The sequence below is a fragment of the Oryctolagus cuniculus genome, chromosome 3 (assembly GCF_051225735.1).
Source record: "Oryctolagus cuniculus isolate XC-2025 breed Fujian yellow rabbit chromosome 3, ASM5122573v1, whole genome shotgun sequence".
NCBI classification, from domain to species: domain Eukaryota; kingdom Metazoa; phylum Chordata; class Mammalia; order Lagomorpha; family Leporidae; genus Oryctolagus; species Oryctolagus cuniculus.
The window spans coordinates 107,879,882-107,902,879 of record NC_142869.1 but is presented as its reverse complement, the minus strand read 5'-3'; the positions used below and the strand labels follow the sequence as shown (position 1 = coordinate 107,902,879).

The window sequence follows — 22,998 nt, the reverse complement described above, 5'->3', positions numbered from 1 at the left end:
CAGAGTGTCTTGGCTTTTTATGCCTGAAATACTCTCATGGGCTTTTCAGCCGGATCCGAATGCCTTTAGGGCTGATTCTGAGGCCAGAGTGCTGTTTAGGACATATGCCATTCTATGAGTCTGCTGTATACACTTTATACTTTTAACAGATGATGTGGGCTTCTTTTAAAATGTTAAGACACTTGTTATTTTGTACTTTTAAAAATCCAGAATGTTGTTATTGTTCAAATTCCATCGAGTGTAACTCTGGAAAAGAATCTTTAAAAATCATAGTTTGCTCTCATTGTGGCACAGTGCATTAAGCGACTGCTTGTGACTCCCACATATCAGAGAGGCCTTTGGAGTCTGGCCACCTCATTCTGACCTAGCTCCCCACCTGGGAAAGCAGCAGAAGGTGACCCAGCTACTTGGGTCCCTGCCCCCCTTAGGGAATACCTGAATGGAGTTTCTGGCTTCTGGCCTGTTGCAGACATTTAGGAAGTGAACCAGCAGATCAAAAATAGCTTTGTCTTTCCCCCTGTGTCAGTCTGCCTTTCAAATAAATAAAATAAATTTTTAATGATCTTTTTTTTAAAAGTTAGAGTCAAAGGGAGGCTGAGAGAGAGAGAATGGTCTTCTATCCACTGGTTCTCTCCCCAAATGGCCATAATAGCTGGAGCTGCACTGATCCAAAGCCAGGACCCAGGAGCTTCTTCTGGGTCTCCCACATGGGTGCAGGGGGCCAAGAACTTGGGACCATCTTCCGCTGCTTTCCCAGGCCACAGCAGAGAGCTGGTTCAGAAGTGGAGCAGGTGGGACTTGAACTGAAAACCATATGGGATGCTGGCACCTCAGGCGGCAACTTTACCTGTTATGCCATAGCGCCAGCCCCTAAAGTAAATCTTTTGAAATAATTTTTAGTTAAAAAAAAATCGTAAATCTAATTAAAAATGAATCTTAACAAAGAATGGGATGAGAGAGGTAGTAGGAGATGGGGTGATTTGTGGGTGGAAGGGAGGTTATGGGGGGAAAACAACTATAATCCAAAAGTTGTACTTTTGAAATTTATATTTATTAAATAAAATTTTCTTAATCATAAATCTTAAAAAAGAGTTTCTAGTTGTGATCTTAGGGAAACTTTTTTTTTTCTTACCCAAAATACTATCTGTTGTATGCCACTGACCACATTATAGATTACATCACCTATCAGTGCACTTTCTATCTTCTCCCTTCTGTTTCACTGATGAGCTCTAAGCCTAGCTGACTTCTTCAGGTTCACATGTCAGAGTTAGTTGTAACTAAGGGTTCTGACTCTTATAACAAAACTACCAGCAGTAATATTTTTAATTTCTAAATTATTGCAGAGTATTCCATTTACCTTGGTTGTTTCATTTAAATATTTCTTTTATTTTAACTTTAGGCCACTGACAGGTATGATACATTTGATCCAAGACAGTCCATTTCAGTCCAAGAATCCACAGTGGTGACAAGGACATGGGACTCCTCCTGCCAGATTACAAATGGTTCAATACAATTGACATCCTGGCTGACAACTGTGAAAAGGAACCTTGGATTATTTTATTTTATTTTTGTGGAACACCACAATCCCAAATCTATATTACACATCAGGTAATACCTTAACTTTTCAGATGTGTTTATTAATCCCTGATATATCTATTTAGATATTTAGTTGAAAACATTTTTTATCTATCAGTTTGGAAAATTCAAAAGTTCATTCTCTAAACTTTTGAATTTTCCAAATTGATAGATAAAACACAAGTCCTGCTGTTATTTTCTCTCCATGTTTGATTAGAAAAAAACTTCAGAAATACAGAAAAATATAAGAATTTCGTAACACTCATTGCAGTTTGTCAGTTCTACCATTAATGTTTAACTATTCCTACTTTAACCTGTATCTGTCTATCCTTGTGTTCATCTCTTGATTTTTAATTTTTTGATGCATCTCAGAATAAGTTGAATACCAAGTTCTGCTATTTTTTATATATTTTTCATATGTCCTAAAATTACAACTATTTTATACTTTATATATTTTCTCATGTCCTAAAATTACAACTATTATGATACTTTACTATCTGATATCTAATATGAAATTTCCATTGTTCTTCTTACGTTGAGTAATATAAAATAGATTGGCTTCTTAATGTATTTGATCTCATAGAGAATCTATATTTTAGTATATGGTAATAATATGCTATTTGGCATTGAGTTACATAAATCAGGAAAGTTTTCAGTGATTGATTTCATATTGTTGAAAAGAGTTGTTAATCCAGATTCATAAGTGTGTTTTGTATAGTATGTCATTTATTTTAAGAGAAATTTTTTGGCATTTACAGTAATTCAATAAATTTTTAATTTTGGAAACCCAGATGAGGGTTATGATAGGAAAATTTTTTTCCACAGGATAAAACTCAATATTCCTTTAGAGAAAAAGATTTCATCTAAATATATGAGGAAACTTCAAAAATTCATAGAAAAATAGAACCAAATGATAAGTTTATTTTGCTATAAAAATTTTTGAAGTCCCTGCAGTTTTTCTATAATTCACATTTTGCATCAGCTTTCTGACAACCTCTCATTCTTGCATCAGTCTTCAGCCAGTCATTACTTCCACCTTGATCTGGGTTGTTCCTTAATGTTTCTTAAGAAATTTCATGAGTAATATGTGAATCTGAATCACCTGCTATCCTTGTTATAACTCTTACCTCACTATATTGCGATTTTATTTTTTCTTTTAATTTATTTACCTATTCCTTGAAAGCAGGACTTTGGCTCTTATCTTTGTGCATTTCAACATTGTTCCTGAAGCACTGAAAGCACTCAGTCACTATTGTACGATAACAGTGGAATGTAAAATATGTTTAAAACTGAATTAATTTTTTTCTTTCTTGCTAAGGCTTCAAGTTCCCTGTAGAATTCTAAAATAACCTTTGCTAATGAGGATGTCTGATACTGTTACTGTAAAAGATGAAACTGAAACAATGAAGGATTTGGAGGCAGATATGAAAGATACAACCAGAGTTGAAAATCATATCAAATCAGAAGCCTATGGGAAGATTTTGGCGGAGAAGAATGAACGTTGTATTGACAACAATATTGATTTGCAGGTAAACTGGATTTTTTTCCTTAGCTACAAATACTGTATATTGAGTATATAATTATACTTCTTTTCATATAAAACCAACTTTGCAGAATTCCAAAAGGCTAAACTGACCCATTCAGGACTGCTTACCGGCTGATTTTTAGAACCATCTTGATATGCTTTCTGAGTCTTACCTCTTTTATTTGTTTATATCCTATAGCATACTTTGGCCATTGTTTGTATGTGGCCAATGCGTTTTTATTGACTTTGCTAATGCTGTAAGAGTTCAAAATTTAACCTAAGAGCTCTTAGAAGGGCAATAGACTAAAACTGCAGAACATTTTTTGGCCAGGGGATTTCTCTATATAACTGGAAAAAAAAAAAGAGTTTGGTGGGGAATAAAAGTCACTTGATGATGGCTTCTGGTACTCTGCATATGTGATAACTTAAAACTAACCACAAACAAGGTTTCCAATCCGAGGCATTGAGGGAAATTTAATTGATGGATTCAAAGCGGGTAAGAGTGGTTTCAAGTAGTATTTTTCATACTCAGTTCTAATATGAGGTGTTCCGTCTATCTCTTAGCTCAAAATGATAGATTAATTTTGAAACTTTCTTTTAATATCTCATTATTTGTGGACCATGAAATGGAACAAGACTTGGCTGACTAAATTTCTATTCTACAAAGTATCCAAAGAGGACCCTTTCTGATGTTAAGTGATTGATGGGTTGACCTAAAGAATCCAAGACTGCTTGTCTCACATATGTAGAAATTTGGTGTTGGACATTAATTGCTAGAATATATGGAATTCTAGGTTCATCTGGATGTAAGGCACCTATCCCTCTAACATGGGGTGGGGGGGCTATGCAATCTGTCTTCTCAGGTAGCAGCTGAGGAGTCTGAGAGAATGTTCTGTGTTAACTACCACATATCAGAGAAAAAATATGATATTTGTCTTTTTTGGAGCTGGCTTAATTCACTAAGCATATTAAACAGAATACAAAAAAAAAAAAAAAGGACATCCTGTAACATGATTGTTGTCTTAGCCCTTATTTATGCTCCTGTGGAACTATGGTCTTCCTGCTTTTTGCTTTTTGAATATTATGGTTAGTGGTGAATTAAGCCTGTGATTACAGAGTGGTTTGAAATTACGTCTTTGCAAAAATTAAAGAAAAAAGAAGGAAGGAGGGGATTGAGAGAGGGAAGGAAGTATGGTTATCTTTTTAGAACTGTACCTGTGAAATCTGTTCTCTTTATATTAATAAAAATTAAAACCAAAACAAAAAAGCGAGAATGTTCTAAGACAGCTAAGCAGAAATTCAGGGTTTATTATGACCTATGCTTCGAAGCCCCAGAATGTTACTTTGACTGTCAAGTCAATAAAGGCAGCCCAGGAGAAGGAGAACTTAGACCCCATCTCTTGTAAATTGTAGCCACCTTTAATCTACCATAAAATGTTATCCTATACCACTGTCTTTCACACTAATGTTTTTAGTTTAGCCTTGTGAATAAAAAAAATTATTTTTGGAAAAAATACCATATTATCATTTCTATCTCTTAAAGATTGAGAGAGCTACATGTCAAAAATTATAACTGTAATTATAGGTAAGGTAAAGCCAGTTATATATTATCTCATTCTTATTTTCAGTCATAACTTTGTTTTTTCTGTTTTATATACCAGATACCATGTGAAACAATGATAGCAACTCCTACAGCTATGGAAAACCATTTAGGCCCCACTGATTAAGTATATTCAAGTGATCATTATCTAAGAAATTATGAGAAATAACAACTTTTTGCAGTAATTTTTATTAATAGCATCTTTTAAAGCAACGAAAAGTACTTTGCCTGTAATCAGTACACTCAGTGATGGCAACATGCCAGTATCCTGATTGCATCAGAGAGAATCTGCTAAAATTCTGTTGCATTTGTCATTGAAATAATGAAATAATTTTGTTTCAGTATGTTTTCCACACCTCATGTTCATTCTCCCAAGTCATGGTCATCAAATGATTAACTTGGGTTATTGCATTTCCTTCCATGTCTGTTAGCAATAAGCACAAAAACTTAGAGATGGCCTCTATCATCATGGCGTGGCTCTTAGTAGGAAAATACGTGCATAAGTCTACCATTTATCAAAAAGCTATTCTGTGCCAAGGAAATACTGTGGTAAATAACATATGTGTTTTCTTTGACCTTGCTTTCCGTATAGCATGCAGACTAAAGATTGGGAGGTTGAGAAAAAGAAAATTGAGAATTTGTTTTAAGTTAATTCATTGAATGCTATATTAATTCTTTATTCAAATATTCTTTAAAAATTTACCATTTGAGAGCTGACTAATTTGAGATTTTGAGGACCAAGATATCCCTATTCAAGTACCTCACAAGTAACTTATCATTAAAATAAACAGAACAGACTTAAGATTTAAATTCGGAATGGGAGTAGCTAAAACAAGAAAACTAGAAAATATTTTTCACAAAATAATAGATAACAAAGCTATTTTAAACATCATTAGGGAATAGAGTGTTTTGATTTTTAAAAGTCTGGCTGTTATATGAATTCTAAAATACAACTAGACATTTTGTCTTTCTTTGTTATCTAAAGGTATCTTAAATAGCAGCAATTATTTTTACTCAAATTTGGGCATATGTAGCAATAATATAGGTTTTTTATTGTGAATTTTGAGTAAATAGTTTATTCTAATAGAGTAGTAAAAAATTCTCTACTTTCCTCTCATTCTGAAAATCAGCTAATGTGAATACTAAGGTACTTCAAAGAGCTCTTGGAAAGATGAAATCAAGTTTAGAGACATACAGTGCAATGCAGCAAGGTAAACCACTGCTTGGGAATACTGCCTCCCATATCCAGATGCCTGGCATCTCGACCCACTTCCAGTTCCATTCCTGCTTCCTTCTCATGTTCTTGAGAGGCAGGAAATGATTGCTCAAGTACTTGAGTCCCTGCTTTCCACATTGGAGGCCAAGATGGAATTCCTGACTCCTGGCTTTAGCCTAGCCTGGTCCCTTCTGTGGGAGTCAATTAGAAAATTAACCATCACATGGAAGATGTTTATCTTTCTTTCCTTTAAGATAGATTTATTTATTTATTTGAAAGTCAAGAGTTACACAGACAGGAAAGAGAGGCAAAGAGAGAGAGGTCCTCCATCCACTGTTCTGCTGGCTCCAGAAGATGTTTATTTTTCTAACTATTTCTGTCTCCATCTCCTCCTCTGTCACTGTCACGTGGCTTTTCCAATAAATAAAAGACTAACAAGTTTTTAAAAATATTTGTATTTTTGTGCAAAAACCTGAAATTCATATGTACCTTTTTACAATATACATTTTTATGAAAAATGTGCATTTGGGGCTGGCGCTGTGGCATAGCAAGTAAAGCCACCACCTACAGTCCCAGCATCCCATATGGGTGCCAGTCCAAGTCCCGGCTGCTCCACTTCCAATCCAGCTCTTTGCTATAGCCTGAGAAAGCAGTAGAAGATGGCCAAAGCCCTTGGGCCCCTGCACCCGCATGGGAGACCCAGAAGAAGCTCCTGGCTCCTGGCTTCCAACGGCGCAGCTCCTGCCGTTGCAGCCAACTGGGGAGTGAACCATCAGATGGAAGACCTCTCTCTCTCTGCCTCTGCCTCTCCTTCTCTCTCTGTAACTCTGACATTCGAATAAATAAATAAATCTTTAAAAAAGGGAAGGAAAAAACTGCATGAATATTGATTTTTTTGGTACCAAAATAAAATTATCTTTTAATAATACATTTTGCCCATTTAATAGATGCATTTTGATAAATTAAAAAAGTTATTTTTAGGCTGGTGCCACGGCTCACTAGGCTAATCCTCCGCCTGCGGCGCCAGCTCCCTGGGTTCTAGTCCCGGTCGGGGTGCCGGATTCTGTCCCGGTTGCTCCTCTTCCAGTCCAGCTCTCTGCTGTGGCCCGGGAGTGCAGTGGAGGATGGCCCAAGTGCTTGGGCCCTGCACCTGCATGGGAGACCCAGAGGAAGCACCTGGTTCCTGGCTTCGGATCAGCACAGCATGCCGGCCGCAACATGCTGGCCATAGCGGCCACTTCGGCCGTGAACCAACGGCAAAAGGAAGACCTTTCTCTCTGTCTCTCTCACTGTCTAACTCTGCCTGTCAAAAAAATGCTTTTAAAAAAAGTTATTTTTAAATGAAAATATGTCACAACTTCTTTAATACTATGAAGACTACTCATGATCTTCTACTCTGCTAAGAATAATATTTGCATAATGATAATTTCATCAAACTGAAGAGATGCCAGCAGACATGAGATCACCTCAGGTGGTTCCAGAGATTATTTTACACAACTCCTTGAGCATTTCATGTACAAGTAATTCTACTTGTAAGGCTCTTAGCTATTTTTTAAAAATTTAGTATATTTTTTACTCAAGATTTTCTTTTGTAATGTAATCTTTTATAGACATTGTAGGATTGCTTTCGCAAGAATTTTTCAGGGCCAGCACCGCTGCTCACTAGGCTAATCCTAGAGGTTCCGGCGCCTCTGGTTCTTTTTTTTTTTTTTTTGATAGAGTGGGCAGTGAGAGAGAGAGAGAGAAAGTTCTTCCTTTTCTGTTGGTTCACCCCTCAATGGCCCCTGCAGCCGGTGTGCTGGCAGCGCACCGCACTGATCCGAAGCCAGGAGCCAGGTGTTTCTCCTGGTCTCCCATGGGGTGCAGGGCCCAAGCACTTGGGCCATCCTCCACTGCCTTTCCGGGCCACAGCAGAGAGCTGGCCTGAAAGAGGAGCAACCAGGACAGAATCCGGCGCCCCGACCGGGACTAGAACCCGGTGTGCAGGCGTCGCAGGCGGAGGATTAGCCTATTGAGCCGCAGCCGGCACCCCTGGTTCTAATCCCGGTTGGGGCGCCGGTTCTGTCCAGGTTGCTCCTCTTCCAGTGCAACTCTCTGCTGTGGCCCGGGAAGGCAGTAGAGGATGGCCCAAGTGCTTGGGCCCTGCACCTGCATGGGAGACCAGGAGGAAGCACCTGGCTCCTGGCTTTGGATTAGTGTAGTGCCAGCCAGGCCACTTGTGGGGTGAACCAACAAAAAGAAGAAGACCTTTCTCTCTGTCTCTCTCTCACTAACTCTGCCTGTCAAAAAAAAATTAAAAACTTAGAAATAAAATTTTTTTCAGTATATGAGATCTATTTCAAGTAATTTGTATACATTAATGTCAACAAGTTAACTTCCCGTATAATTGTGTAGAATCATTGTGTATTATTGAGTGTGATCTCAAATAATTGTACAAGGGGTTTTTCCTTACTAATTTTTATAATGCTATGCAGTACTCTTGTGGATTTGGAAGTTTATTTTCTATGAGTATAAAGTATTTGCAGGATTAGAGTAATAGGTATTAGGTTTCTAAATCCAGGAAAATGTATTTTTTTAGAGTACTACTGTCTTTTGTATTTGACATGGGAAAAGTGAAAGGAGAGTATTTCCTCTGAATTCCTGCGTATAACTCATCTACTTTTGCATCTTTTTGCAATTGTATCTTTGTACTTGACAAATGCTTTTGTACAGGAGTCCTTGTGCACGTGTATATATTCCCACAAATCCAAAATATATTTTAGAGCAGTTCAAACAGTGCCTACCAATCCTTTCTACTAAGTATGCCTTACAGATTGGATAGGCAATCCAAATTGTATTGATGATTATTATGGAGAAAATAGGAGAGCTGATTTTTGTTAATCAGCCATGTGTTTTGTTAAAATAGGTGTTTAGTATATTCTCAGTTTCATGGTAATAGTTTAAATAATTAGGATGAGAATGTTGCTTGTGTACTCTAAATTTAAACACCAATGTGATTCTTGGTTTGTTTTTTTTTTTTTCATTAAAGGGATAACAGGAAAAGAAGCAATGACAGTATATAAGTCTGTTAAAAAAACTAGGGTACAAGTCCATGATTCTTTAACAGTAAAAGCAATGGACAAAAAAAATTCCTTGATTGATGAAACATGAAAATCTCCATATCAAAAACTATTAAATCATAAACTTAGCTATTTTCCTATTTGTAAAACAAAGATAAAATGAGTGGAATATGCATCCTGCATACCTAGTACATATTTAGAGCCTAACAAATGTTAGATGTTGTTAATAATCATTATAATCATGATAGCTAATTTTTTATTAGTAACAAAACTTTATGGCTTCTCAAATTTTTCCCTTTGATAGTCAAGCAAAATAAATTTCTTTAGTAATGAAATAAATGTAAAACTTATTTCTTGATGTGAGCTCTCAAATTCCAATATAATAGTTTTTAAGTTCTGTATATGTATGCTGTAATTTTTTTGTTTTGTTAGTATTTAATGAGTTCAGCTTTTAGAAATTCGGACTTCTCATCATATACTTTTTAAAATTGTTTATAGGATTTGGTACTCTTTCTGTTGAACTTGGGTTAATGCACATATGCATTTGTAAATGTATTTGCTTTTCATAGTGCTTTACTCTGATGCTTTTTAAGTTGTTGAATACATCTTTCCTGTGTAGGAATGCTAATCCTTCTAATTTAACTTCCTTAGATAATTTTCATGTACAACAATAGTAGGGTGGGGACATTATTTAGCTTCATTTAGTACAAGGGGTAACTGTAAACCAGCCTGTGACTTTCTCAAGGACTTTCCCTGAGGATTTGACACTCAGCCTTTGGAGATTTCACCCTGTGTTCTATAGCCCAAATTGTCAAATGGTGGAAATAAATTGTTGGCTATGTTTGGTTTGTTATTTTATTAATTTAAATAAAAATTCGGCTCTCCCAACTCAGAGCCAACTTTGTTGTTTTCTGTTATTCCAGTAGGAATTTCTACACTGACATTTGTTTTTATTGTCCTTGACCTTTAGCTAGATATTGAACATTGCATATCATTGTATTCTCCTACATAATTACCATTAATCCTTACTATTACCTAGAATACTCAGTAAGAATTAGCAAACTCTTCAAGGTGCATTGAGCAATGATTGAATGGTTTCAACCATTATAATTTATTTTGTTCATAGTAATTATTCATGACAAATGAAAAAGAATCCCCTTTTTGAAATCAGATTTTGTCATGATTAAGTTATATTTAATTGGCAGTTAGTTCTAACACGTAAAAATTATCATGTTCTTTTTTATTTTTTTCTCCAAACTCTAGTATTCAGTACCTCTGACAATGTATAAATACCAATTTCATACTGTTTATTAAGGAATCTTCATATTTTGCACTCATTTGTTAACCTAGTTCCTGTCCTGAACTTCAATATAAAACAATGTAAATTAAAAATCGGAGACTTTGTAAGCTTTCTGAATTCTAATTTAATTAGCATGTCTGTGGACTAGTAAAGGTCTGTTGAACAAGCTACTAATTTTGAACGGTGATGAAATTCTAACAGGCAAAGTATGGTCTAAATAATAAATCCATTTTAATAATTATATTCAAAAACAGGAGAATTCCTATTTGAAGCCAAATATGGCTGTCAAGTTCATAACAAAAAAGCCGAAATACATGCTGTTTAATAAACAGAACTTGTTTTGTCTGCTTTGTTATGTGTGCATGTGTGTATGGCAGATTTTCTAGTATCTATTATGTAATTTCAGTTTCTTTGCTATTTGAAATGAAATGAAATAAGTGATTTTATTGAATAATGCAATAGTTTACTTATATATTTGTGCATTGGTTTTCTATTGCTGTGTAACAAGTCATCAGAAACCCAGAGGCTTAAAACAGCACTCGTTTTTCAGCTCAGAGCAGGCTCAGCTGGATTATCTTCTTAGAGTTTTTCATGGCTGAAATCAAAGCTGTCAGCAGGCTGGGCCCATTTCTGAAAACTCAGGGGAAGAATTTACCTCAAGGCTTAATCTAGTTATTAGCAGACCTGAGCTCCTTGTGTTAGGTCCAAGGCCTGTGTTTCCGGGCTGACTGTATCAGCCTTTCAGCCTCTAAAGGCTGCCTGTGCTCCTCACATGGCTGTTCTGTCTACACAGCCAACAATGGTATGTCGAGTCCTTCTCACATTTTAAGTCTTTCTTACTTGCCCTTTTGCTTCCAACTGGAGAAAATTCTCAGCTTTTAAAGGGAGAACTTGACTTTAAGTCTGTGTCCTAAAATGAGCTGAGTTGGGGCTTAGTTACATGTATAAAATACATTCACAGCCATACCCGGATTGGTGTTTGATTAAATAGCCAGTGGGGGGACATCTTTAAAATTCTGTGTACAAAAGTGGCTATTTATTACACAACAGGTATAGTATAAAGTACATTGAACTAAATTCTGAACATCATGGGTTCTATTTGGCTGTTTGGTAATAACTCTGATTATAGACTGGGAGCTAGTCCTTGTGACCTAGAATTGTGACCAAGAATTGTGCCTTATTCTTCTTCATTGCCTCAGTGCCTGGCATGGTATCTGGTGTACAGCAGGAATTCAGAATGTATTAGTTAAATGAAGTCAAATTAAGACAGTCTGACTTTGCTCATCAAAGACTCAAGTGAATTAAAACTGAAATAGTTACTGTGTTAGTCTATGAATATTCTAACTAGAATTACTGATATATTAAGTAACTTATCTGAAATCTCCTGACTAGTAAGTAGAAGAGGGGCATTGGTTTTCTGACATCTAGGTTCTTAACCTTTAATAATCTTACTTTTATATAGTGTTTTAGGTTACAAAACTCCATTTTTTTAAATCAAACACTTATTTGACTCTTTTCAAGGACCCTGTGACTTAGTGAAAATAATGTGACAATAATACAAATAGGAGTAAACTGAGGGGGCAGGCAGGTGGAGCAGCAGTTAAGTCACTATTTGGGACACCTGGATCCCGTAGCGAGGTGCCTGGTTCACGTGCTGACTCCCCTGCTTACGATCCAACTTGTTGCTAATACACACCCTGGGAGGCAGCAGTTGATAGCTCCAGTGCTGAGTCCCTGCCACCCATGGATTGAGTTCTGGGCTCCTGGCTTCAGCCTGGCCCAGTCCTGCATATTGTGGACATTCAGGGAGTGAACTAGAGGATAGACAATTACTTTTCATCTGTCTCTCTGCTTTTCCAATAAAAAAGAAGGGGGTGGGGGGACAAAAAAAAAGAAGAGGATACCAAAGTAATTTGTCTATGGTCACTGAGTAAAAATCAAACCAGAAATTTTAGTCCAATTCTCTTCATATGAATACAGCATTTACTATATTGATTAGTCATCTTTTATCTTAGACTTTTGTAATAGATGACTTTATAACCTTGATGCTTAAGAATAATACAGGATTGGCTGGCGCCACGGCTCACTAGGCTAATCCTCCGCTTGCGGCACCGGCACCCTGGGTTCTAGTCATGTTTGGGGCACCGGATTCTGTCTCGGTTGCTCCTCTTCCAGTCCAGCTCTCTGCTGTGGCCCAGGAAGGCAGTGGAGGATGGCCCAAGTGTTTGGGCCCTGCACCCGCATGGGAGACCAGTAGGAGGCACCTGGCTCCTGGCTTCAGATCGGCGCAGTGCGCCAAAGACCTTTCTGTGTGTCTCTCACTGTCCAACTCTGCCTGTCAAAAAAAAAAAAAAAAAAAAAAAGAATAACACAGGATGGAAGTGAGTCACAAATTCTTTTCCTTCTACTTCCTCAGAACTCATTTAGTCATGTGCATTTGTTGCTTTTCTCCCACTTTTTTGCCATGGAAGCCCTGACTCTTTGGTAGCATAACTTCTTTTTCTTCAATTTTTATTTATTTAGTTTTTTTATTTATTGGAAAGGCAGAGTTACAGAAAGAGAAGGAGAGACAGAAAGATATCTTCCATCCACTGGCTTACTCCCCAAATGGCCACAGCATCTAGAGCTGGGCCAGTCTGAAGCCAGGAACCAGAAACTCCATCTGGGTTTCCATGTGGGTGGCAGCTGTCCAAGCACTTGGTCCTTCTTCCTCTGCTTTTCCAAGTGTGTTAGCAGGGAGCTAGATGGGAAGTGGAGCAATCAGGACTCAAACTAGCACCCATACAGGATGCTGGCATTGCAGGTGCTGGCATAACCTGCTGTGCCACAATGCCAACCTCCTTTTTCTTCAATTTTTAGATGTGAGTTGCAATTAGAAATCCTCTTGACTAAATTTAAAAAGAAAGTAAGTGAAAACTGAAGACATTACCAATATGCAGCAACCCTCTTGGGCAGCACTATCTTAGACACTTGTGTGCATACACCTATACTAGGTTTGATTTGGTTTTGTTTTTTCTGACTGAAATAGAAAAAATGTTTCCTTATTTTTTCCTATTTTTTTCTTGTTGCTATTCATAATTTGTAGTCTATGTAGTCCATAGTCAAAATTCCAAAAATATGAAGCTTCTTATCTTTGAAAAACTTTAGACTCAATAAATGGCAGGACATGCTGGTACTATAGACTTGTTTCACCATATGTGACAAGGAAGACCTTTTTCTATATTATAGTTAAATGGTGACTTTATTTTTCCTCACCATTTTTAGGTGACGCCTACTAGTCTAGTTGTTAACAACTTTGAATCTGCTTTATGTTTACTACCAAACTGGCTCCCTGGTATTTATGAATATAAATGATAGATATCTAAACCTTGGGCTATTTCAATTTGGTTTTGGACATGTACATTAGAAGGAGGTAGGAGTAAAGAGTGTTTAAAACCTGTCTGGCTCTGATCACATGCACTTCAGCTGGTTTCCCAAACCAAAGCCACATATACTGAGCTGCAGCTATATGCTCCAGCTGGCTCTCCAGACATGTTACTGATGATCTGTCTGTCATTCTAAACATCCACATGAGAAGTCTGACCTCTTTCCATCTTCTCTGCTTCATTGCCTTACGTCCAGACCTGGAAAATAGGATTCTGTTACTAACGTAGTACATAAAGTGCTAAAATGGCTCAGTAGAGATGTGGCTGTACTCTGACTTACTCTGCATTTGAAACATTCTCCTTAGTAAGTTTGAAACTTTTTGAGATCAGCTACTTAAAATTGCTGAGCTTTCTTGTGTATGTAATTCTCCCCCACACCCGCCTTGACTAAAGTATAATATCTTATAAAATACTAAAGAAGTATATTTTATTTTGCTACTAAGAAATCACTTTATAAATTCCACTAAGCTAAGTTATTCACAAATTGTGGCCATTTGCTGACTCAAAGAAAAAATGCCAGCCCACAGAAGGAGTTTTGAGAATCTTCTACAAGTGTGCTTCTGGGAGGAATCAGTAGTCTTACACTGAAATTAACTTTGATTTCCTCTTTTTCCATATTTTGTGCACAGTTAGTTTTTCTGTGGTTTAGGTTTGTGAATTAAGAAGTAAATTTTCTGTTGCAGTATGAAATTTAATACAAATCTTTCTTGTGTATTCAGCGACCATTGCAGTCATTTGGACAGACAGGAAAAAGGTCTAAGGTATAGTAAACATTTTGGTGTGCTGGCATGCCAAGGGCTTCCCTTCATGCTTGATGAATCCCGTTTTCATATAGCACTACATTCAGTTTAGTTTTTTTCATATTTTGTTTGGGGCAGAAAGCTTATTTTTTTTTATTTGGGGTTTTTGTCTTGCCTAGTCGCTTTTGTGCATTGCTTTTTTTTAATCTTTGATGGTTCCTTATAGAGAAAATCGCTCTCTCACCATTCTTTGGGTTTTGAAGTTGGAATTATTCCCATTCTTGCTATTGCTATATTTTTCAAAACTGCAATTGTTTGTTTTTCCTCTTAACAAAGGGCTTTAGTGATGTTTAATAATATATTTAACTTGCACATTTCATCTACTTCTGTACATGACAGAAACTTAAACTCTCTAGGGACTTTTGGAAATGCCCTAGATTTGTGAAATGTAGTGTTAACTTTAAATACTTCTCTTCAGTCAAGCTCAAAGTTAAAGCTAGTTCGGAGCCTTGCAGTATGTGAAGAATCTCCACCACCACCTGCAGCAGAGATATCACAGGATAACCAGGTAAAAAAAAAAAACAAAAAACAAAAAACAAAAAATTATTCTTTGAAGACATGGTGGAACTGGAGAATATTTTTCCATATGACTGAATAAAAATTGAGTGTGTTTGTGTGTGTGTGTTATGTTTGTTTTATTTTTACTGCTTGCAGCTGCTTTGGTAATTGTGGCCACCCAAGGTACAGATGAAATGTTGAAAAAACTTTGCTTCAGGCTAAGGCCTAGCGTAATGATTTTGGAATCATATAATTAACTGGGAATGTGGCTTTGAGAGAGTTCTAAATTGTTCCTGAAAAGTTAGGAAATATTAAAGTAATGCTTCATAACTGTGATGAAATTTGTCCTCTTCATTTTGGCTTTCAGAAATTTGTCAAATACTGCTTCTGTATGAAGAAAACTGCCTTATACTTCTGCTGGTGTGCTGTTTTCCTTAACCTAAAAATGTGGTGAAGCTAGTTTTCATTTTAGTGTGACTCTTTTAAGATTGTCTAACACTTCTAATTCCTCTTGTGTGTATTATAAAATATAGAAATATGAGACCCAAGCAAACTCAGTTTGTTATATCCTTTTTAATGCTGTGACTTCTCTGTTAGTCTCAGCTATCAGTCTCAAGGAACATTTGGATATTTATGTGTAAATGTTTTTGGACCCATTAGCAATGTTTATCAGTGTGATAGCTTTATCTGTTAGTGGTTTATCCAGTTTAGAAGAATTTAACACCCAAAATGATCCTGTATTTCAGCATTTTCTCAAGAATAGGGGCAGCTTTGTGGTTAAGAAGTCATGTCTGCTTGAAAAAGAAATACTCATGGCATTTGTACACTTTTTTTAAAAAAAGATAAGTACCAACTGTACTTTTGGTGACTCAATCAAAAACTAATGCTTTTCTGTTGTATTAGATGATACTTTCAAAAAATGAGAGATGCCATAAGTTGTCATATATTTAGAATATGTCTTGCTTTTAAAAAGCACCATACTTTATTCTCAAACAGTGAGGAAAAGAAATTTTTTAATTTCTTACTTGTTGTCAGTGAAAAGACTTAAAAATCTGGTATTTCACAGTTAACAATAAAAGATTGATTCATTTCATCCATTTAAATGTAAGAGATTATACTAGGAGATAGCTAGATACGTTTGTTTTGTAAAATAGATATAATTTAGCAGTATAATGACATACATTCTAGCGAAAAGCAGAAATGTAGTAAAAATATTTAACCAAACATTGTTACCTCGAGAACATTTCCAAATATAAACCTTTGACTTTTGCGTGGCTGTTGATAAAGCTGAAAAGATGTAATGCACTCTTCAAAAAGTCAGTGAAATTATTTTATAAATAATTTTTAGAAGTTCTTTTGTACAATCAGGGTGAAGAACACATCTGTTCACTGTGGAGGGTAGGGTAGTAGAGTGAGTGTTTTTTTAAAATTTATTTCTTCATTCTGTGGACAAAAATGTCTTAGCTTCATGGCATTATAGTCAAAGGTTGAGGAGGAGGTGAGATGAGTTAGACATTCGCAAGTCTGTTAATGCAAAGACAGCACACTGTACTTACTGAGACAAACTGTAACGTTATCTGTGGCTTTCTCATTGCCTTTTATCATATGTGAGAAATGTTGGGGGAAAATTCCTATGATACTACAAAAATTTGGCTATTGCAAATTTATATGAGAAAAAATGTCAGAAATATATTTCTAATACATTATTGATCATTGATAATTTTTGTGTTTACAGTTCAAAAAGATGACTTAGATAATAAGGATAATACAAAAGTGGTTATCTCAGAACTTAGCTATTCTGCTTAATATATTCTTTGTCAATTTCTTTTGGATACAATAATTCCTTTGATAATGACCTTTAATTATCCTCTGAATAAAAGATACCCTTTTTTTTTTAGTAGAAACTATTTTTCCAAGCCTTGGGTTAACTAAGTTGCACCTGAATGGGATTCAGAAAATAAATTATTCCTCATAAAATGTTCTAGTATCTAAACCTTTGCCATAGAAACACTTTGCAACTAATTTGCTTGATTCAGAATATGATTTTTGAGGAATTAATCTTTGAATCATTATTTTAAAAATCGCAAGGCAATTAAAGCAAAGCTGTCACTTGTATCTGATGAGAGCTTATGAGAGGGAAGTTACCTCAGTAGCAGATGTCATCAGAAGGGAGAATAAAGGAATTAAGGCTTCCTTTGGAGATGTTGTTATCATTACAGCTATTTATAGTCAGAAGACTTCATGTATAAGGTCTTAAGTGTTTAAAACATGTCTTGTTTATTCACAACTTAAAATAGGGCCAACTGAAGACAGGGCCTTGCTACATCTAGTTCATCTTGATAAAACAGTTTAATATCTATAATCAAAATCTGTGACTTTTGGGGGAGAACTTGTACATGAAATATGCTAGTCATTGTAATTTCCTTTGAGAGAAGGTTTAAGGAAAGGTAATATGAAATCTTTTCTCCCAACCTGAAATTATTGGCTTACTTTTAATAAACATTTCAAATCAGGAAAGGTTCTTAATATTCTACTTCTGAGAAATAGTTCTGGAATTTATTTCTAAATATCTGTTTTATATTTATGAAAATAGTAAGAAAAATGGATTAGGAAAAGTATCAGTGTGAGAAAAATAGCATACAGATTGATAAATGTAATGATCTTGCCAGTTTTGGTAAACAAGATAGAAAGGACATGAAGTGAAAATTGACAGTGCATAACATTTGCCCTATATTCTGGGCATAAATGTGAACTGAGATGGAATGGGAAGAATTGATAGAGTTGAAACTAACAGGTAGCAAACTTACTGGGTTAAAAAAGTATTTGAAATTTTGCCAAAGATTATTTTGAAAAAATTAAGCAGAGGAATAAATAAATATAATAGCAGTTCTGCTGCCTGCAAGTTTAGAATCCTGAAATTTACATTCCCTTTAATACTAACTTGCTAACCTTGCTGATAACACTGCCACCCTGAAAACCAACAATAGAGTCAGGCCTGTGGCACAGCTGCTTAAGCTGCCACAGGGATATCTGCACTCCATATATCAGATTGCTTGGTTTTTGTAGCTACTGCTCTGCACTTCTGATCCAGCTCCTTGCAGATGCACACCTGGGAGGCAGCTGGTGATGGCTGAAATACTTGGGTCCCTACCACCAAAGTGGGAGATCCAGAAGGAGTTCCTGGCTTTTACCTCTCACGTGGCTCTAGCCATGCCCCTACCCCTGCCCTTGTCCTTGTCCCAGCTGTTAGGGGCATTTGGGGAATGAACCAGCAGTTGAAAGAACTCTCTCACTCTCAAATCTGCTTTTCAAATTGATGAAAACAAATAATTAACCTTTTTAAAAACTACAATTTAGTCTAAAATAACCTTTATCTTTAGTAGAAATAGTCAGGAATTTATTCTAGCTTTCTTGGTAACTTTGAATAAAAGAACTTTGTGTGATTTTTTTTCCCCTTTTCAGGCTGTTAATTTCGGGTAGTCCTTTGGGTTTTGAAGTTGCATGTAATGTCATTGTTGTTAAAACTTAATATGAAATTAGTTCTCTTATAAAATGTGGTTGCTCTATACAATTCACCATCACATATCTAGAATAAATACAATCTTATTTGAAATCTTTCTAAAACATTGTTATGGTGATTTAAGGAGGAACAGTGATATGTAAGTCTCAAATAGGAAATAATCTAAGTCGTATGTCTCTGGTCTAGGAAAGTTTCATATCTAAATTGTTATATAGCAGAGAATGAAAAAATATATGATAATTTAATGGATACTCAAAACCTAATTTTTATTATTGACACTCTTCTTGTTGATTGATAATTATGCTTTTGCTAAAAAACTCTATTGCATAAATATGTTAAGAACTAACCCTTCAATGGTTTTATAAGTCTGTGCTCTTCAACTTTAATAGGAATATTTTCTCTAAAATAATTTTGAGGATAGCATTTCACTTATTAAAGTGTTTTCTAGTTTGGAGACTCTAACTGGGTAAAATAAACATATTTTTCCTTTTTTCCTCCATACAACGATGTGTTACCCCAAATTATAAATGGGTAGTGTTAAATGACTCACTTTATAGTTTCATCAAATAACTGATTTTTGCCTTCCAACAGGAGAGAATTCAGATCCAGCTAACACAATCATTTGAAAAAGAGGAGAAGCCCTCAAAAGATGAAGCAGAAAAAGAAAAAGCCAGTGATAAGTTGCCCAGAAAAATGTTATCAAGAGGTTTGCCATTTATTTTTGTGTTTTTTAAACAAAATTATGTTTCATTATTGTTCCATCCTTTACCCTCAAATAGTTACATATAGTTTATCTGTATTACAAGTGATAAAAACCAACTGGAGGGGTGATGTAGTTTTGGGCAAAACGGTGTAACACTGTTCTGTATGTCAGTAAGATGCTTTAGCCAAATACTGCAGTATGTCTCAGAGTCCTTATAAATACCCTTTTTCTGCTTTGTCAGCTTTTTTTTTTCAATGTGGGGTATCTTGTTTTATCTAAAATACACATCATGTGTAAAAGGGAGAGGAATTTGTTTTCAAACAGCTTTCTACTGGATTTTTGTTTTATTGTTTTTTAGATTCCAGTCAAGAATACACTGATTCAACTGGCATAGATCTACATGAATTTTTAGTAAACACATTAAAAAACAATCCCAGGTAAAAATTAAATTTATAATATTTACAGTTCTTCTAGAGTACCTTAATTTTGCTGTTATATGTTTTTATTCTTGAGATAGAATATAGAATTAGATTGCAAATATTTGAAGTATACAAGAAACAGTTTCTTAGGACATAGATATTGTTGATCTACTATATACACATGTATAAAATTTTTTACATTATATATATATCACTATGATACAGTAGTAATTCATACTATATTTAGGATTTTAGGGAAAAACAGAATCACTAAGCTAATTAGTCTCTTGATTGAGATTAAGAGGTATGATTAATTATGAGAAATAAAGAAAAATACATAACACCATAATGTACTCGACCAAGTAAGAACTTAGTGTTATTCATTTAAAATGTGTGTGTGTGTGTTTTTAAGATTTTTTAATTTATTTGAAAGAGAGGCAGACTCAGAGACAGAGAGAGATCTCCTATCTGCTGGTTCACTCCCCAGATGGCTGCAATGGCCAGAGCGGGGCCTATCTGAAGCCAGGAGCCTGAAGCTTCTTCTGGGTCTTCCAAGCATGTGCAGCAGCCCAAGCACTTGTGCCATCTTCTGCTGCTTTCCCAGGCCATAGCAGAGAGCTGGACAGGAAATGGAGCAGCTGGGACTTGAACTGGCGCTCATATGGGATGCCAGCACTGCAGGCAGCAGCTTTACCTGCTCCACCACAGCGCTGGCCCCAGAAGGAGTCTTCTTAATAATGGAACTAGAACACAGTAGATACAGAGGGAGAGTATAAACAAATTTTTATTTCAGTTCAAGTTTGTTCTTCAGCAGTACCAACGGAAAGATGAATTTGTTAGTCCATTGAATAGGCCAAGCAATGTGCTATAAACATGTTTATATATATTTATAACATATAAATATGAACATGATACAATTTCTGACCCTAAATTATTTGCTATCTCTGTACTTGAAAAAGTCACATGATAATTAATCAAAATAGAACAAATATTTTAGAAGATGTTTTTCAAACGTGCTGTTAACAGCCAGAGAAGAGGCCTCACACTCTGTTTGAAATATGGGAAGACTTCGGCCGGCGCCGCGGCTCACTAGGCTAATCCTCCGCCTAGCGGCGCCGGCACACCAGGTTCTAGTCCCGGTCGGGGCACCGGATTCTGTCCCGGTTGCCCCTCTTCCAGGCCAGCCCTCTGCTGTGGCCCGGGAGTGCAGTGGAGGATGGCCCAGGTGCTTGGGCCCTGCACCCCATGGGAGACCAGGAAAAAGCACCTGGCTCCTGGCTCCTGCCACCGGATCGGCGCAGCGCGCCAGCCGCGGCGGCCATTGGAGGGTGAACCAACGGCAAAGGAAGACCTTTCTCTCTGTCTCTCTCTCTCACTGTCCACTCTGCCTGTCCAAAAAAAAATATGGGAAGACTTCACTGAAAAACTAGTGCCAGAGCCAGGTTTTGAATTTAGAGCACTTTCAATGGGAGTTCACACAAAAAAGAGAGAAAAGCATCTCAGTTAGACAAGAATTAACCAAAGCATAGTAGTGTGAGAGAGGAGGTGCCATATCCAAAAAAAGATACATTTTTACCCTCTGGTCTTAGCAAAGGTGTGGGACAAATGATTCTAGAAAATGATGGTGAAAGTGTTGGTAAGAAGCATAAAATACACTGAGTTTTCATCAACCTAACATAATCTCAATACACTGCAGTAATGAGGAAATATGTCGAGACCGTTTTGATTACCCCAGTGAGTGTGGAATGCTAAAAATACATCTAAAGCTGAAAAATTGTTTGACTTGAAATACTAACAGCGTACTAGTTGAGAAATACTGAGTGTGGCATTTGAAGTTGAGGAATAATTATAGTATTTTTAATAGGTAATGCCAGCATCAGATTTGCATTTTAGAAAGATTACTTTGACATATAAGAAACATTTTTTTTTACAGAGAAGACCATGAACAAGGATGGTCATTAAGAGACCATAGGAAAGAGCAGAGAGGAAAAGATATATTTGAAAGATAATTTAGGAAGTACCATGCCAGGATTTGATAATCTTTTATATATGACCAGGTAATGGGGCCAACTGAGTAGAACAGAATGGCTTCTAGATTCCTGATTGGTTGATAGTTCTGTGAACAGAGAAAGTAAGTGGCAAGCATGAAAGAACAGATATGTCCTGTTGTAAATATGGTTTGAAATTCTCAACAGAGAATTTAAAAAGTAGATGAGAAAGGAAAGACTTGTGTTCTAAAGACAGAAGAATCATGGCAACATTTGTCCTAGACATCAAGCAAAGGGAACAGTTCCACCAAAGATGAAATAACAGAGGGAGGTGAAAATAGAAATACCCATCCTGGAATATAGAATGGATTAAAATTATGGCTTTGTAAAAACTGATGAAGAGAAGGGAGCGAGTGGATTGGGGGATAGCAGGGGAGTGAGGGAAGAAGTTTGGTTGTCTTCTTGGAACTCTACCTATAGAATACCTATAGAATTCTATATCTATAGAATACCTATAGAAAATCTGTTCTCTTTATATTAATAAAAATTTTAAAAAACATAGAAATACCCAAAAGAGTCTGTTACATTGGGAAGTTAAGAAATCATTGGCGTCTTTAACAAATCATCTCATTTGGAAATAGGATGGCAGAAATCAGAACTTACTGGTTTGAAGAATAGGCAGGAAAGTAGGGAGTACATAGATAGTATGAGTAAAACAAGATATGATCCTAAACTGGTGGAATTTTTCTTTCCTCTGAACATAAAAGAAAGACATCAGCAAAGGATAAAGATTAGGAGTCCATTTTTATGCATTCCAAATCAATTTTTTTATTCAGTTCTGTTTTCCTCTAAATGAAAAAGTTTTTAAATCATTTATGTACATGTTTAAGTGTATAATCTACAAGTTTTTAGTATATTCACAGATATGTGCAGTTATCACCACCATCAATTTTAACTTTTTCATCACCTCAAAAAGAAGTTCAGATCTTTAAGCCATTATTATGCTAATAATGAAAATAAATTAATAGATTATTCTGCCTTAATTTTTTCTGTTTTTATAAATGTCCTTTTATGGATACCTTATCTGAATGAAATTACATAACATATGGTCTGTTGTGACTGGCTTTAATTACTTAATGTACTCTTGTCAAGGTGTATTCTTGTGTATCCATTTTTATTTGAGTTATACAGATAAGTAATTCATGTAATAAGTAATGTATAAGTTATTACTAATGTCAGTGTGGGTTTAGGAACTTGAAGCTACTGTTACTTTGGTGAGAAATAAAGTTTGCTTAATAAATGGCTCAGTGAAACACACAGCTGATTGCCAGATACATATGGTGCAGAATTAGTAACAAGTTTGGCAGATT

General features: G+C 35.9%; 1 protein-coding gene across 21 annotated transcripts in view; it reads left to right on the top strand.

Moving 5' to 3' along the window:
• The first annotated feature begins 1,467 nt into the window (after positions 1 to 1,467).
• Positions 1,468 to 22,998, top strand: part of R3HDM1 (R3H domain containing 1) — a 127,304-nt gene continuing 105,773 nt past the window's right edge. For 10 of the 21 annotated variants that reach the window (XM_051849606.3, XM_089329260.1, XM_051849605.3 and 7 more), the window contains exons 1-6: positions 1,468 to 1,608; positions 2,894 to 3,104; positions 14,420 to 14,461; positions 14,919 to 15,008; positions 19,110 to 19,224; positions 19,580 to 19,658. In XM_051849606.3, coding sequence (XP_051705566.3) covers positions 2,934 to 3,104; positions 14,420 to 14,461; positions 14,919 to 15,008; positions 19,110 to 19,224; positions 19,580 to 19,658 — 497 coding nt within the window. In that variant the 5' untranslated portion in view covers positions 1,468 to 1,608; positions 2,894 to 2,933. Of the gene's footprint in view, positions 1,609 to 2,893; positions 3,105 to 14,419; positions 14,462 to 14,918; positions 15,009 to 19,109; positions 19,225 to 19,579; positions 19,659 to 22,998 lie in introns of those variants that run through there. The other 11 variants (XM_089329262.1, XM_089329271.1, XM_089329270.1 and 8 more) reach the window with 3 other exon arrangements.